Raw genomic sequence first — 17,627 nt, forward strand, 5'->3', positions numbered from 1 at the left:
CACTACACCCAACCTTACTGTTTCTGCTCTCAATTAAATAGAGAAACTAGGGAGAAAACAAACTCCACTAGGACAACATCCCATAATCATATCTAAAAAGCCTTAGAACCGACATCTAGGCCTCCCGGAGGAAACGATGAATATATCCGTTAACTATATCATTCTATATCTTACAACAAAAAATAACAAACTGAGGAAGAAAGAATTTAGAATTCCATTTTACTAGGGACAACATTATAAACTCACAAAAAATTGAGGGCAATATAAGCATTTTGTTAACAAAGTGCACTATTGAGTAAATTTAAGAGACACTATGCATGAGAGGGGGAGTTATTAATAATTTGGCATAATTTCAGGGTGTTCACGCATTTCACCAATTATCTCTGGGCGTCCCTAAAATTTTTTCAAAGCATTATTATAAAGCAAGACATATATTGGATTCGTTTTTTAAAAAAGCAACAGAGGAAAGTTTAATGATAAATGGGAAGATGATGATAGTGACAATGCGTGTGTGGTTGCTCAAGTGAAAATGTCAAACCCATTTCAACTTTTTTTGTTTTGGTAGAAACCCATTTCAACTTTTGACATGCAAGACTCCAAGAATCCCATTTCAATCATCCAATCTGCAAATCATAGATGTGTAGCAACTAAGACAGTGATTTCTTATCTTTTCCAATTGTGCTGGATATACAATAGCCCAGACATCTATAAGATTATGCACAAGGTTCTGTTGCTATCCAAAAAGCTAGGATTTCTTTGTACTTCCATAACATGTATTCGTAAAAGAATCACAAGAAGTAGTAGTTGGGTAGAGGCAGAGGATGAAGAACTCCTTGTTCAGATATGCTCATATTCTAATAGAAGTTGTAGTAGGGTCATACAATATATGGAAGAAGGATCCCTAGAAGTATCTACATGGTGAATTTTATCATTCTTAAGTGGAGGGCAAGGGGGTAAATTTGCATCCTGCAGCTGGGAACAAAGTATATGCTGCATTTCAGAGCTCATAATATATTATGTTAAGTAGCATACAAAACAATTATATTTTGTACAAGTAATAACCAAAATATTGAAATCCATTGTCCAATGAATTTCCAAAATACATAATAAAAACAAGATAATAAGAAGAAAAGTGTTTACCTTAAAGGAACAGTCCATTCATTCAACCCAAGACCACTCCCATGCAGTCTGCTCAGAGTGGACAAGATCAGGTGTTCTTGAAAACAATCTTGAGAATTATATATTTATACATCAGAATTTTGTTTAAGCCTCAGAGAATTAACCATATGATAAGCATCCTCACAAACTAGAACCATGACAAATAAGATGTAAAATACAAACAAGTAAAAACAAGCAAAACACAATTCAGAACAGGAAAAGAAATAAAAAAGAAATGAAAAAAAGAAGAGTTAGCAACATAAGAAAATATATTCACCCTCACATTGCTTCAGGGTAGGAGTTTCTCTGCTTCTTCTTCTTACTTTTCTTTGTCAGGAGGAGGGAGAACCGTGCAAAATTAGACTTCTTCCGCTTTGCTGAGAATTGCTTCTGACCAGATCTATCCTTTTCAATCTTTAGTGAAGGAGAAATAACCCCATTAGTTTTACCAAGCATCTGACCCAGTGACACTTTCGTTTTCTCCGTGATGACTTCTGCCTGCCCCATCCCAAGTTCTTCTCGGTCAAACAACTTTCTACTCAGTATTTGCCCTATTGAGAGAGTAGGCCTTAAGACAGGCTTTGATCCATCACTAGCCAGGTCCAGCCCATTGACATCAAGCAGCCGAGAATCTTTCCGATATACAGCTGAGCAAGAATTCTTGAATTTGGTAGTGTTATGCACGGATCGCCTCTTTTGACCATGCTCTGATCTCATTTTCCGAAGAGCATCTTCAACAGCAAGCTTCCCTTTATTTGCAGCCTCTACTCTGTTTAAAGCCTTTTCCAGGGCTCTTTTACTCATTCTAACTTCTTCTGTTGCTTCTTCAACCTTCTTCAATATTTCCATCTTAGAGACATTAGCTTCATCAACTTGATTCATAGCATCTACAACCTTCCTCCTTGAATGTTCTTCAGCTTCTCGCATTTTCTGGGCTAGGGATGAGTATTCTTCAAATGAAAGAGTTATTAGGTCAGACTTCTGAAGGGAAACCCCAGATGGGCTCTCACTTTTTGATAGAGCTTTTATCTCTGCCAGGGCAACAGCTTCACCTGCTCTAGCTGCTTCTTCCATCTTTTTGGCTGCAATCCATCTGATCTCAGCAGTCTTAATGCTTATTTTAGTCTGCTCAATTTCCGACATTGCCCTCATTACTTCAGATTTTGCAGCTTCAGCCATTTTCTTAAACTGTTCAGCCTCCAAGCTTAATTTTTTAAGCTCCATTGAAATCTCTGTAGGATCATCAGAAAGAACTTTAATTTCAGCATTTGTGGCAAGTCGTAGTTTCAGTTTGGTTTGGTTTAGCTCCTCCTCTAAAGATGAAATCCTAAAAGAATTAGAAGTTAGCCTCTCACGGGTCTTCTCTAATGAGAGTCTCTCCTTCTCCAGTTTTTTGTTTAATGATTCAACAGACCCTCGTATCTCAGCTATATCATTTGTTGTTCTATTAAGATTCATCTTTGCCTGCTGCAGTTCCATTAATATCAGATCTGGAGATGAACTGGGGCAAGGGCTCAAACCAACAACTGAGTTCTTATTGCTCACAAATGTACTTGCTTGAATTTGCTTTTCCTTTTCTTCAACAGGAGGACATGTCTTCATTTCGTCCAAATCTATTTGCTCACTCTGTGTCTTCCTTTCAGATGATTCTTTCTGAAGTTGCAATTTCAAATCTTCTACAACCCTCTTTGTTGCCTCAAGTTCTTTTAAGACATCAAGTGTTTCCCGCTCTTTCACAATCAAGTCTTTCCCCAAGTGTTCAGTCTGTTCCTCCACTTTTGCTATGTCAATCTCTTCAAGACCCTGATGCTTACGAAAGAAAGATCTTATCAGAAAACATGAACAGATATAATAGTAACGACTAAATATCTATGTACCCTTCTTGCATTTGCAACCCACCAACACTAGATGTAAAACTCGGTTCAAGAAACTCGCACAATTTAGAGAAGCCCCAACGAGGAAATGCATAAAAATTCTCAGGATACATGATTTTGAATTCAGAAAACAGATTAGGAGCGAAAAACAAGAACCCACAAAAAGGATCCATGAAATGGATAGCAAGCCACAATAAGATGAATGTTTCGAAATTTTGAAAATTTTGAAATCAATTAATATGTAAATGACTAGATCTCGACTTGCCAAAAGCTGAAACAACAAAATCCAAGAGAAAAGTAGGAAAAATAAGCATACAATGAGAACAGAGTTGCTATTTCCAAACATTAAACTAGCACAGAAACAGTAAAGAAGGGAAACTATGGAGATTTATGAGTGAGTCCATGGTTAAAACAAAATAAAGAGATTACAGATAATAATCACAGTCAATCTTGATTGGTTAAAAGCAAAACCCACCTCGGCTTCCATGAGTCTATGATGAGGTCTCCAAACACCACTGCCACCGAAAAGATTAACAGCTTCCTTCACCGATTCAAACGGCTGTGAAGTGTCAATCTCCACTCTTGAAATGCTCTTCTCCCCCGCATTCTCCGGTGCTACTGAATCGACATTGGAGTTGGCGTCTAGGGTTTCAACCTTATCCGAAGCAGTTTTAGGGCTAGAATCTAGGGTTTCAGCCATTACACAGAAATATTAAGAAAAAATTTCAAAATGACTGAGAATGGGAGTTAATGGTCACTAGGGTTTAAGCTTTTCAAGACAAAGAAATGCCAAATCTAAAATTCACGGCGATTATAGCGACGATGATGATGGTTCTTCTCAAACTGGGAAGGAAAACAAAGCAAAAAGCACTAAAAACGCGAAGGTGTTTCAATTTTCAAAGCAGTACAAGAGGGAAGCCTGAAACTGACTGAAACGACACTCGCTGAACCGGTGGTCAATAAGAAAGAGAAAAGAGAAAAACGGATTTTTGTTAGATAATAACGTGTTATTACCAAAATACCCATTCAATTGGGAGGGAAACCCTTTCGGAAAAAAATTCTACTGGATCCCACTGATTTCTCCTGCCATGTGTCGAATTTTTAGGCGTCCACGTTGCGCGCTGATGCAGCGGTGGCTTAAGCATATTATCCGCTAATCTTTTTTTGGCCAAAAAAAATAAAAAAGAGGGCCGATAATTGCGGATTAGCCGTTTGTGACTTTTTCAGTGTTTTTTTTTGTGACGTTTGGCCTAACGCTTCTCTCTTTTACTTTTGCGATACTTTTCCACTCACGCGTCAATTTGACATGATGAGGTTGGTGAGTGGTAATCGACCGTTGCAGTCTTATGTGGATGAAATCTTGGGCCGGCCATGTAGTGGGCCCATTAGCCCAAAGCTGGACTTAACCAAATGGAGCCTAATCTTTTTGGGTCTGTCTTACTATTTTATGTAAGGGTTTCGTGTGGGCATATATTGGCCCAGAAAGGCCCAAAAACTTCTCACACAGTTGCTTCACCAGCTCACTGAAAGTGGACACCTATGATTCTAATGAAAACTACTAATTTTTTTCAAGGAAAATTTTCAAAGCCGTCCTGAATTACCCCTAAAATTAATGCCATCCCTAATTCAATATATCAATTATACGTCCATCACTAACACCATTAGTCACCATTAATTATTTATTTATTTATTTTCAACATTACCCTACGTGGCTGTTTCCTAAGGAAAGAATGTGAAAGGAGAGAAAAAATAAAAATAAAAGATATATACACCGCTAATAAATAATATCCAAATTTCCTTAAATACCCTTATTTATTCAATCGATTATACAGTTAAATCACTAATAAATAATATCCAAATTTGTAATTTTATTAATAAGTGCAATCATAATAATTATTAACAAATAATGACTAATTTTTTTCATATTCCCAATGTAACCGTTCACTTCCCAATTTATCTCTACAAAGTAATAATCGGAGGAAGGAACGTAAGCTTTGCGAATATACAAACTACCATAAATGCAATCCTTATGTACAAACTACCATAAACGCATATCACTAATTAAAATGAAGAGAAGAAGGTGGAAATCAAGATAGAAGAAGATGAACAAAAAAGGGAAGAAGGTTAAACGAGGAATCCATGGATGAAATAAAGTGAAAATCAAGGAAACATGAAACTGCAACTTCCGTCCTCTTCTCTCCCCCTTTAGGATCACACCTCTTTTTCTCCAACATCAAACATTCCTCTCCTTTTTCTTTTCAAAGGCGGCATCTTGTATTATCAAACCCAGATTAGAAGTTGGTAGGTTCCATACCAAGGCTCGAAACGAAGGAGATGGAGCTGTTGTTAGAAGATGCACTTTAAGGTTTTCCTTCTCTCTATCCTACTTTACTCCTCCATTGACTCAGGAGTTTCTTGATCGCTTTATCCCCCAACATCAAACATTCTTCTCCTAATGAAATTTGTTGGTTTGATCGTGATTAGGGTTCATGTCCGGTTTTATCAAACCCATATGAGCTGAGACTTGTTGGAGAATAAGATAGAGTTTCCAAGGTTGATCTCAAAGGCACGATGGAGTTGTATGTTAGAAGATGCACTTTAAGACCGCGGGTGGGTCTTTCCTTCTCTGTACGTGGCTCGCTTTAAAGAGATTATCTTTTTCAAGAGCTTGTGGTTGATCGCTCTATTGCAATGGATGATCACTCTTGTGCTACGTTTCTCTATTGTTGGTTTGATCGTGATTAGGGTTTGTGTTCCAGTTTCTTTTACTCTGATAATATGAACTAAGACTTGTTGGAGAATAAGATAGAGTTTCTAAGAAAAAAACATTGAGTCCCAAGTCACCGTTGGGTCCAGGGAGATGGATAGGTTGTCAATAAGTGATTGGGGTGCAAGTCCCACATCGATCGATATCAGCTTGTTAAAAGATATACCAAATATGTGGGGTTTTAAAATAGCATGGGGTGGGAAAGATATAGACGACTAAAGAGCTTGTGGAATCAAGTTTCCTTGATTCAAGGAAAAGTGTTAGTCCCAGTCTATCCACCCTATTGCCCCTGTTTCTTTTTGGGATTTAAAGGAGTAAGATCTCACTTTTTGTCAAGATTTTCCCACCCCACTTTTATTCCAACAAACAAACTCAGTCTTAAGTACCATTATGAGTTCATGATGCTAATATAAATTGGTTCAAACCAAACTGTTGCTTTTCTTATGGTTGAAAAAGGAAGTCAGAAAGTAATACAAATTTATTTGCTTTTTTATATACCTAGCTCAAAGTTCATTCGTTTTTACCTTTACCCAATTTCCTATTATGGCTTAAATCGATCCGACGCCTTTTTCGAAACAACCCCTTTTTTTCTTTTGGAATTAGGTTTATATGCTCATTTACTCGTGATTTGGCTATCTATCTAGGTTTGAATGTTGTAATTTCGTTTTTGATCTAGGGAGATTTGGGTTGAGACTAATTTGTAATCCAACTTTTATTTATTTGCTAAATTGATCTTTGTTTGTACCTATATAATGTATACGGAAGCCAAAATAAAGGCGGGAGTAGTCGCTTTTGGAATTTGAAGCTTTCAATGCAGTTAGGGTTTGAGAACTGTTTTTCCCCTTTACCCTCTGTGATCTTCATGCATTGAAAACTTGACTTTCTAATGGATACAGTCATACCAATGTTTCCTTTCAAATTAGCTTTCTTGTTTCACCCCCTTCTGGGCTTGGAATTGCTGAGATGGTCTGATACCTGATTTCCCCCCTTTCCTGTGTGAATATTGTTATACTAACCTGCTCTTGTCCTCACCCAAAAGAACGGGGTAAATTAGTTGTTGAATCATTTAATTAGTAATTTCCACTCAACTTTTTTGATTTTCCATTCAATTGTGACCCCCCCCCCCCCCCCCCCCCCCCCCCTTGATAAATGTCGTATGCTTCTTGTTCTTTTATTGTCCCTATATAATAGGCCCCCTTTATGGACGCGTTTTTTTACCTCTCGTAAAGATATTGCCTATGTGTTGTATAGAAGAAATTTAACTAAGAGCCTCTCTAGAACTGACGATAGTACAGTAGCAAACACAGAAACTCAGGTAGGATAGAATATGGGTTTTGGTGATTTGAATCATAGTAATAGGTTAAAACCAGGGTTCAATAGTTGGATTTAGTCAAGTTAATGATGGGAAAGCTACAAGAGAAGGTTTGGGTTTTCATGAAGCAGTTTGATGCTGAATTTAAGTTAGTAAACTAGGGTTAGTGTTTTGGGTTTTCAGATATGAATCTTTTGTAAGTAACTAGCATTAGAATGGTTTGATGGGGATGACACTTGGATTGAGGATGGAGTTGTTGAGTGGACCAACATGGATCAAATTTGGTGAAGATCAGGCTAGATATGACTGGACAAAAATCTTCTTGAACAACACTTTGCATATGATCTTCTAGAAGATGGAAGTAAGAATTGGAGAATAACTCACATCAATTGAAGAACAATGAAATGTTTGCTTAAATTAATCTGTGAATTTACACAATTTCAGCAGAATTGATGCTTCTTCAACAGACTTAATTGAACTAGACAGCTTAGAGGAACTTGGAGAATTTTAAAGAGGAGATGGAAACTTGATAGCTCTTAAAGGGCTGAACAAAACTCAAATAAGTTCACTTATTCATTAAATTCTGGAGAGCTACTTTGGGGCTTTTACATATTTATAGCCTTTTGATAGAAGAACAGGAAATAATATTTCAGACACTAACTAGGACTTAAACTAGGACTCCAATTATTGAGAAAGGGAAAGGGACTCATAATTGCTTTAAGATTGGTGTGCACGAGAACAGTAACTCTTGATTCCTATTGTAGTTAAAAATCTAGAGATTGATTAAAATTGAACAACTAAGAGGCTAATTGAAATTTATAACAACTTAAACCTATGCATGCAATTTATGGTGCCGGTGTAGGGAGGTATGTGGAGGAGTGCCTTCAGTTGAGGTTGTTTTAACCTTTTTAGGCAGCTGAATTACATCTTTGTGACAACGTCTTATTCACGGTCTTATCTATATTTTGACATAGCAATATTATACATGTCTTTTTATTTTGACTATTTTGTTTTTCTCTACCTCCCATCGCAGTTCAATATCACAAATTCAACTACTTGTTGCCAGAAAAAGCTTAAAATTGGTGACGACCAGAAACTGTTAGTCTCTTTTAATCTCATTTGAATTTTTCAATTAATTCCTGTAATCGATGTGCATTTGCCGTTGAGCCATGATATACCTTGTTTATTCATTTTTTAGACATCTAGATCTTATGAACAGATTTTTGCTGCATTGTATGATCTTTTTCAATTTTTCTCATCCCCTAGATCTATATATTAACTATATTATTTTTGTGAATCTATCTACTTCCAATTTTGTATTTGACTATACCATATTTCTGGCTTATCTTGGGTAGGTTTGACTTTTTGGGCATCCTCTCTTTGAATGACTGAGTCATATCTTTTGGTAAGAGAGCCAACCCTCCTCTTGCTGTTTGGTTCTGGCAAAAACTTTGCTAAACACCTTCTCTTCTAAATCAATAACCTTTCCTCATGCATAAAAGGTTACTGATTCTATGGTGGATGTATTGCTGTTATAAATAAAAGAGATGCATGTTGTCAGTGATTTGCGATGAACGACATCATGCACCCATGTGAAGTGGCGTGCTGCTGTGGTGATTCTATTACAGACCCCCTAAGGAGATGGGCATTCCAAAGGCACGTTGGTGATGAAACAAACCGAGGACTTTGGTGACTATGCTGAATCATATCCGGTCTGCTATGGTTTCATCTTCTCTTCTTTCTTAATTTTTAAATTTTTTTCCCATGTTGTTATGAATTTATCTCTTTAATAACATCTCCCTATATTTGCCCAATAGTGGGCCTTCCAAATTAAAGCCCATGAAAAATGGGCTTTTTGGATCAAACCCTAAAACCCAAGTCCCAAGTCATATGAAGATATAATATTAATTAATATGTGGTAACCATAGTTCAATCAAACTAGGGTTCAACTTAGGTTCACACCATTACCATGTGGGTTGGTCCTTATCACAAAGGTAAGTAACATGTGTGTTTCTAAATATAGACCAAATAATCAGCTCTTTATTATCTATTTCTTTTTGCCACTATTGATATTGATACCAATCATAAGATTGAGAACCCACTAGCCCAAGGAGGATGGGAGAGGGGAAGGGAATGATATGGTGGGAATGGAGGCTTGACCACTAATCTCCTTGGACTTTATGCCTCTAAATAGAGGTTGTTAGTCATTGTGCTACAAACACATCCACTACTCCTTATTATCTAATGTAGGACTAAAGATCTCGGCAACAAAAATCATAAGATAAAAATGAAATAAATAAGGAAGATGGGTACAAATAGGGGCACTTTACAAATAGGGGCAATTGCTTCACACCTGACTGTGATAGCTTATTTAAAAATAAATAAGGAAGAGGATACTTTACAAATAGGGGCACTTCACAAATAAGGGCAATTGCTTCGCACCTGCCTGTGATAGCTTATTTAAAAATAAATAAGGAAGATGGGTACTTTACAAATAGGGCACTTTACAAATAAGGGCAATTGCTTTGCACTTGACTGTGATAGCTTATTTAAAAATAAATAAGGAAGATGGGTACTTTACAAATAGGGGCAATTGCTTCATACCGGACTGTGATAGCTCTCTCAATACCTTATAGGAGCTTTGTAATTAGTGGCTGCCTTCTCGTCGCGTCAACCTTTTTCCAATGCGTGGAGCCCCAATAAGGAAGGTTTTAGTGGCCTATCATAGGGTCAATAATGCTAATCCCTTTTTTGTGCTACTCTTAGGGTGGGAAGAAGGAAGAGATTATTCCATACGGAATATATAACCAAGTTTCAATATATATCAACACTTAACTATTATTTCTTGAAGGCCATCTCGCCGAATCTCATTTATACTTATTTCTTGTTAGTGTTGATTCCAAATAAAAAACCCTATTACTTTTATGACACGCAATCCCAATTTCCTCTTTGAAAATTTTAAAATATACTCTTACTCAATGAATGAAAAGTCACATCACATAAGTCACACGTTACACTTCATTATTACACACCTGCAAAGTAAAATCTAAAAATTAATAAAATAAAATGAAATATCCTGCAAAACGTCTCAATCAATGCTCATGTTTAGTTTAATATTTTTTTTCTTTTCACTTTTAGAATCTCCGTGGTTCTCCATAAACCACGTATGTTGCACAATGTAAAAACCAAAAACATAAAAACTTATTTGAACTTCAGAGTTCAGACTTGAGAGATGACACCTTGCTTGTGATGGATCAGAAGAAAAAGGCAAAATGCATTTTGAGATGTTAGCATTTTCTTCATTTTGTTGCAGGGATGAAGTTTGGTGGTTTGGGACGAGCTCCAATGAAGTTCTACTTGCAACTAAGACAATAACAAGAAACAGAACCCAGCATGGATTTCACCAGATTTCGGTGATCGGCGGCGACTACCATATTTCTTTCCCTTTCTTTCTTTCTTCTTCTCTTTCAACGGCCATTTTCTTGTGATTCGCCGGAAAATCAGGGGAAATCGTCGATTTTCTGGCGATATTTCGGCACTTTTCGCTGAATTGACGGAAAATCGATGATTTTCTGGCGATATTAAACTAATCTTGTTTTGCCCCCTGGTTTCGTGGGGCGAATAGACTTCAAAATTAAGTTCCTTGTATATAACCCTGCTTCAACATATATCAACACTTAACTATTTTTCTTGAAGGCCAGGTGTGTCATTTATATATTTTTTTGTATAGGATATCTGATTGATACATTAGGTAATTTAAGGAGTGGCATTAACTTTAGGGGGTAACTTTGGGGTGGGTTGAAAATTTTCCTTTTTCTTATGTATCGGTGTAGCTGATGGTGATACTTGCCGCTAGACCCAAGGAGAATCAAACTCTTTTTTTTTTTTGGTAATCAATGAGACTCAAACTCTTGATCTCATACTATAGGATCTCGCTTGGGTAGTGCGTCTAATGTGGTGGTGCCTATAGTGCCCATTGTTGGATGCACATCATGTAGAATTTATCAAATCTCACTCAAAATATGGTTAAGTTAGTTTTAAATAACCGATTTTTTACTAAAATTAATTATATGTGCACTTAGTGTTTTGAACTGTTGGGTTTTAATGAAATCCATGTGGCACTTATCCAACGGTGAATACCACATGCACCACTATGTCAGACACACTATCTAAACAAAAAAATCCCATTCTATGAGGCGTAGGGGTGGAGCTACTAAGAGGCCAAGTGGCCATGGCCTTGGTCGGCCCCTCCCAAGTATCCCTAAACTTTCTCTTAAATTTTTGATTCCTCTTAATTAAAATTTAAATCTTAAGTTCTATTAGTTGGGTGATTAGAATTTCAGTAATTGATTTTATCAATCTAATCATAAACATTGATTTTTTTTTCTACTTAATTTATAAAAGTTGATTGTTTTCTCCATATTTAGTGAATAGACTTCAAAGCTAATTTTTTTCTTATAATTTCTCCCACAAAATTTTCCAACCTTCTTTATTTCATGTTTTTTCAAAGTCTTAAATGGTAATAAACGTACAATTTTAACCCTTATGCTTTATTTCAATATATTTTAAATAGTTTCATCTATAATTGTATTATTTATGTTATAATATTCTTATTAATTTACTTATATTTTTAATGTGAACCTTACGTTTGAATATGATAAAATAATTCAGAGGTGAGACTCATAGTGTGTTCCACATGGCTCACACAACATGTGTGGTGAAAACACATTAGTGCTCGCCTGACAGGGAGGTGATCCATACTCATTTTTCGCCCCCCCCCCAAATGTTCAATCCTAGCTCCGCTCATGATGAGATGTTGACCTTCTACTAACTAACCTTTTGAGATTAATATGTCCATTTGCTTATCCTAATAGAGATGGTCAAGTAATTAAGATCCCTTCACAATCTTCTTTTCCTTTTCCAAAAATGCACTACGCCACTTCTCCGGAAGTTTATCCAATCCATTTTTGACAAGGAAATGGACAATTAATGTCCTTGTAGATGTGTGATGTGTTATACACTACATCAAAAGGTTGAGATTCATTTGCTAATCATATCAAAGGGTTGTAATTAAATTTTAAAAAAGGTTGATGTGACTTATAAATGGATGTTAATCTTTTGATATGATATTAGGACACATGTCACACATCCACAATAAAATGGATCAGAAATGGATTGGATATTAGTCCCCACTTTAACCTATAGTTCTACCTTGCCCTACCAACTCCACCACCGGTGCCGCCCATCCCTGCGCCCAAACACTTCTTCCACACTCCTCCCCCTCCCCCCCATGGCATTGTGGTAAATGGCCCAAAAGTTCTGGTGAAAAAAGTGCTTAAATCACTGAAATGGGAAAATAATAACAAAGGGGAAAGGAATTAAGGAAACCCAGTGGTGACCACTTCCTATTGAATTGAATTTGGTGGGCCTGCCAGTGTAGGTGCTTCACACTGCCCCACATAGATACATGAGCCCAAAGACCCCGGCCCACAAGCCACTGCATTTCAGCTCCAGAGCCCAGAACCCCAGGCCCACAACCTCTCTGAACATAAAAGTTCAAAAGCCCAGAGCTCCAGGCCCAAGCTTCATCTTTTAATTTCTATGGACCACTGGTCCACTGCCTGGTTAATTAATATTCCAAAAATGTCCCCATTTGTTATTTATGAGAATTTATAAGTTTTGAAAAGCCAATGGCCCAAAATGAAGTCAAAAATGGGGCGGGAATGGCACGTGCCTCAAAGCATATCACACGTGAATAGTACTAACTGCCGATGATTCCGCATCAAAGCACGTTCCAAGATTTGACTTAAATAACGCTTGAGATCCTTCCATTTCCGGTAGATTTCACTTTTTATATCCAAGAGTTCTCTAATTTCAATAAGAAATATTAATAAGATATGACTTAATCGAATAAGATAACATTAAAATTTTAAAGGTCGATTTAAAAAAAAAAAAAATGAAAACAACTTTAAAAGTCAACTTGAAATGAAGTCAAAGGAAGATTTTTTTTTAACTTAATTACAAAATTTATTGTCTTAATTCCTACAACTACTCCCACTTGATTGTGCCATTACATGATGGTATTGTTCTTAATTGCGATATATATATATATTATTTTTTTGAATTTAAGTTGCTAATATGAATTGAGAGTTAATGATGCCAAACGACAAAGAATTGAGATTAAATAGAAGATTTGATTGATAAAAAAGAATCTCTCTCAAAATGTTTAACAAGAAGAACAATATTCAACAGCCGTTAAAAGAAGCACAAAATAAAGTTTTAAAGGGTTCTAATTAAACATTATCCGTGGTCTTGTCTTTGCCGTGACTATCCACCATCTTTGGTGGGAGTGTAACATGAGAAGGTGGACTTCCAAATCCCGATCTCGAGATATGATTTGGAATGCCATCTATTTTGATGTTTTTTCAAGACTTTGTTCTCTTCCCCACCTCCTGTTGCTGACTCTCCAAGAAATAGGCCAATTGTTAGTTATTGGAGTCTCTCCTCAACTTTTATGTCCTCTCCTTGACTAGGACTCTCCCTTCCCCCTTCTTTCCCCTCTACATATGTGCTCTTGTTTGCTTTTAATAATTTAATTATTTATTCATAAAAAAAAAAAACATTAAAATAGAGTTAAAACAAAAATAACAAAATTACTAGAATACCACTAAAAACACAAAAAGGCCTAGAAACCCATCAAAACACCTCGAAACACGAAAAAACAATATCAATTATTGCAACACAGTGAGTCTTGTTTTTGAACTCGTTTCGAGTAACCTGTCAAGTTTGATCCCAATCGAAGTTTGGGACCTTAAAGTAACCTAGGGGCATTAGGTATAAAATGCGTATCTAGAGACTGTATAGTTTTTTGCAATCTCTTCACCTTGTGTCCTTGGTTCAGCTCTTAGGGGTGAAGCCTTGGTAATATACTAATATGGTTGGGGTTGGGAAGAACATTTAAATCTGGTTGCTAGAGTTAATTGTACTGATAGATTGTTTAGAGCTTAATAGGGAAAGCAACTCGTGTGCATACACTCTATCTCGGAAGGCACTATCTTTGGTGAGCGAGATAGTCTGGCCTATTTCCTCTTCTTGGATCCTCTCTATGATTGAGTTGGACTTCTCGACTGTAACTCATTTTTCTCTTGATTGAATGAAGTTTATTACCCAAAAAAAAAGACTTTTCACTGGATTCTATATCACCCAAGTCATATTTCATATTGGGATAACGTTATACAGACTTTTTATGAATCTGGATCATTACCCACGACGAGGAGCACAGAGGTGCTCCCCGAAGGTTTTTCCACCACAAAAATGGTGGGCCCCACATTGAAAAATAAAAAATAAAAAAAACTCCCATCACCACCCCTGGGCCCCCTTTTTTTGTGGTGGTAAGCCGTCGGGGAGCATAAAGTGCTCCCCGAACAGAGTCGCTGATCCGAATTCACTTTTTATGGTTAAGATCATTTTGTTTATAACGATCCAATTCCTTCTTTTCATCCATCTATGTATAAATTTTTTCCATGAAATATTTTAATTGCCTGATTCTTTTGCCGTATGGGCAATTTAATTGTTATAATTAAAAGCATGACTCGTGCCATATGATAAGATGCATAACAGCCACGGCCGTGCATGAAAGCGAGAGGGGAAGGGGGACTCACATGGTCAAGTCGAATTCAAGTACAGAGTTGGATCCTCTAATAAATGGTATTGGTTGATGACTTTAATGGTTTTTTTTTTTAACAGACACTTGGCATGCTATATAACTCTTATGCAGACCACCAAACCGGAATGAACCGTTTGGCTTGATACATCTCGTCTTGACTTAGTTTGAGGAACTTGGAAGAAACCAGTTGGTGTATGCTTCCCAGGAAGTGACTCTTCCTTGAGGCCACCCTCATGATGCTCCCACATGGAAATGAGGACATGACAGTATGGACGTTTAAAAAATATCGCCATGAATATTACTTCCCGGCAAAAGTAGCGGGAAGATGGAAGACAGCCTGTGTTTGGTTACAAGCACATCTGAACATTAATTCAACATTTAATACCGTGCTCATATACCTCAAAGTACTTAATGCTCATCATGGGGGTACTAATTCATCATAATCTTCTTGGGACTGTTTCCTGATGATCTGTTTAAAGTTTAAGGGTGGGCAAGTCAAATCAAAGAAACCCTTGGCTTCTTTAGGAAGATTTGGGCCTTGGCTTCTCCACTAAGCTTGGTGTCACAATCCATTCAGACCCTCTATTTCACATATGACAATCTAGTGATCAAGGTTAGTCTTCTTAAGAGGGAGAACAAGAAATCTGCCTATAAGGGCAAAAAATCAAGATGGATGAAGGTAAGCCAAGATCATTCTTACATTAACTCTCCTACAACTACCCAAGAAATCTAGAATTCTTTGGGCATTAACTCCTCACAAAGAGGAATTATACATGCTATCCGGAATTTGACTAAATCATCTGAAGTTGCATCCCATTCATAGAGGCGACTCACTCTCACAATTTTTATTTTCTACAGATAACTGGTTTGTAGACTTAAGTTATCTTTGAACCAACTCATGAGAAGACGTACAGATGTAGGAACAACAATAACTAAACTCCATGATTTTGTAATAACAGATTGTTTATTTTTTGAGTTACGATTAACACAGTGAATTTAGTGTAGAGAAGGTTTCATGCACAACCTTGCATACAGAATTCTGATCAAGATTCTCTTTGAAAACAAAACTTACCCAACTTTCCAATCACATAATAACCATTAATTTGTTTTAATGTCTGGGGACAGATGAAAAGTAATTGGCATGGGGTTGCTTGTGGAAAGCCTTCAATTCACTTGTACTCTCACTTCTCTGGTCATCAAACACACTGGGTTTAGTCAATTTAATTTATTGGGAACTCCAAATGATGGCAAAACTAATATGATTCATGGCAACTCCAAGCTGATGCCATTTTAATTGCTTTATTCTTCCTTTGTTCTTGGGTCATTAAAAACAAAATCTTGTATTTTCTTTTGTCCCCACTAGTGTTAATTTTGAGGCTTGTAAAATCGTAAATGAATACTATGTATCATATGTCCTTCTTAAGAAATATTTATGTTGATGTGCTTGATTTGTTCATGTCTTGAAAATAATATCTAAAAGCAGAAGCAAAATTGGGTACCTCTTTATTGATGGTGAATCTTAGTATCTGTTTGATAATTTATCAAAATCTTTATGTTTTGAGAAACATTAGAAACAATTTTGAGTATTTTTGAAAGCATAATCCTTTTTGTGGGTATTTGATAAGACTCCTTCTGGAAGCAGAAACAATATATTAAGTATTTTTGTAATAACCAAAGGTAGAGAAGATGAAGCACATGGACTCTTTTCACAAAGTCAAGGGCTAGGGTTTCACCAAGACAGAAGAATTGTGGTTACTAGAAAAAAAAGAAGATGAAGAACCAAATGATTCCTATTGTTAGGCTTGAAGATGCAATAACTGGAAAAGTTCTATCGCAATATGAGAGAGTTTTAGCAGGGTTTTATGTTTGCGATGCCAAAGTCCATGGCTACACCTCTTTAAAATTGTTTCACTTAAACCCATTCCTCACTCAACTTTTGCTTTTGAAAAAAAAAAGAAGCAACCACAATTTCAAAACTGTTTTCAAAGTAGAAATTTACATATATTTCAGTTTTTCTTGCAAAAATCACCATAAATTGAACAATTTTATCAAACGGGTCCTTTTATCTTTTATGAGTGATAGCTGTTAAAAGTCATGAGTTAGGGTTAGAGAGACATGTTTTAGGTGATAGGAGGAGAGAAAACATGGGAGACTCAATTTTACGTGGTTCGGTTGATCTCTGCAACCTACGTCCACGGAAATGTGATTTGCTTCCTTGAGATTGACTATAGTACATATTACATATTTATAGTTACAACAGTCCTATTCAACATTAATCTTGGACTCTAACTCTAGAGTTTGAATTATTCAAATTATCTATTTGTATTTGGTATGAACTGTGTTTCTTGTGTGTTTGAGTGCAACTTTGAGTTTGATCAACTTATGAATAAGATGTAAATCTGCTGGAGTCTCTTGAGTAGTTGAGTTTGAGTTTGGTTCTTCAAGTCTTGTACCCATGGAAGTAGTTGAGTTTGAGTGGAGTTCTTGAAGCCTTGCACGCATAGAGTAGTGGTGGCTAGGGCAACCCTAGATTCAGCTAGGGTTGCCTGTGATTTCCTTGTTTTGGCCCTCAGACTACGAAAGACCATTATTATCTTGAACAATAGTAAACCAACTTGTTAATGGATCAATAATCCAGTTGTGAAATCCGTTGTCCCACGAAGGTAGAGGATTAAACTCCCTTCACATCCTTCTACCATATGTTTAAGAGGGGTTCATCTTTGATCTATCTTATTAGTACTTAAAGATTTAGTGAGCTTTCTAATTGTATAATTAGAAGAGTATGAAAGAAATACATTTCTCTACTGCTGGGGTGCATGATGTAGACACTAAATACCCTCGCAGTAGGGT

The 17,627-nt window shown here is 36.5% G+C and overlaps 1 protein-coding gene across 1 annotated transcript; it reads right to left on the reverse strand.

Moving 5' to 3' along the window:
* Window positions 1-268: 268 nt before the first annotated feature.
* LOC149008091 (WEB family protein At2g38370-like) lies at window positions 269-3,987 on the reverse strand. The gene is made up of 2 exons (XM_089166911.1): window positions 3,508-3,987; window positions 269-2,961 (listed from the first exon to the last, which is right to left on the reverse strand). The coding sequence occupies exons 1-2, from the start codon at window positions 3,730-3,732 to the stop codon at window positions 1,438-1,440; spliced, it is 1,749 nt and encodes a 582-aa protein (XP_089023037.1). The 5' UTR covers window positions 3,733-3,987; the 3' UTR covers window positions 269-1,437.
* Between the last annotated feature and the right edge of the window lie 13,640 nt (window positions 3,988-17,627).

This window comes from Hakea prostrata, chromosome 8 (assembly GCF_041222555.1).
Source record: "Hakea prostrata isolate BN-2017 chromosome 8, UWA_Hpros_2, whole genome shotgun sequence".
NCBI classification, from domain to species: domain Eukaryota; kingdom Viridiplantae; phylum Streptophyta; class Magnoliopsida; order Proteales; family Proteaceae; genus Hakea; species Hakea prostrata.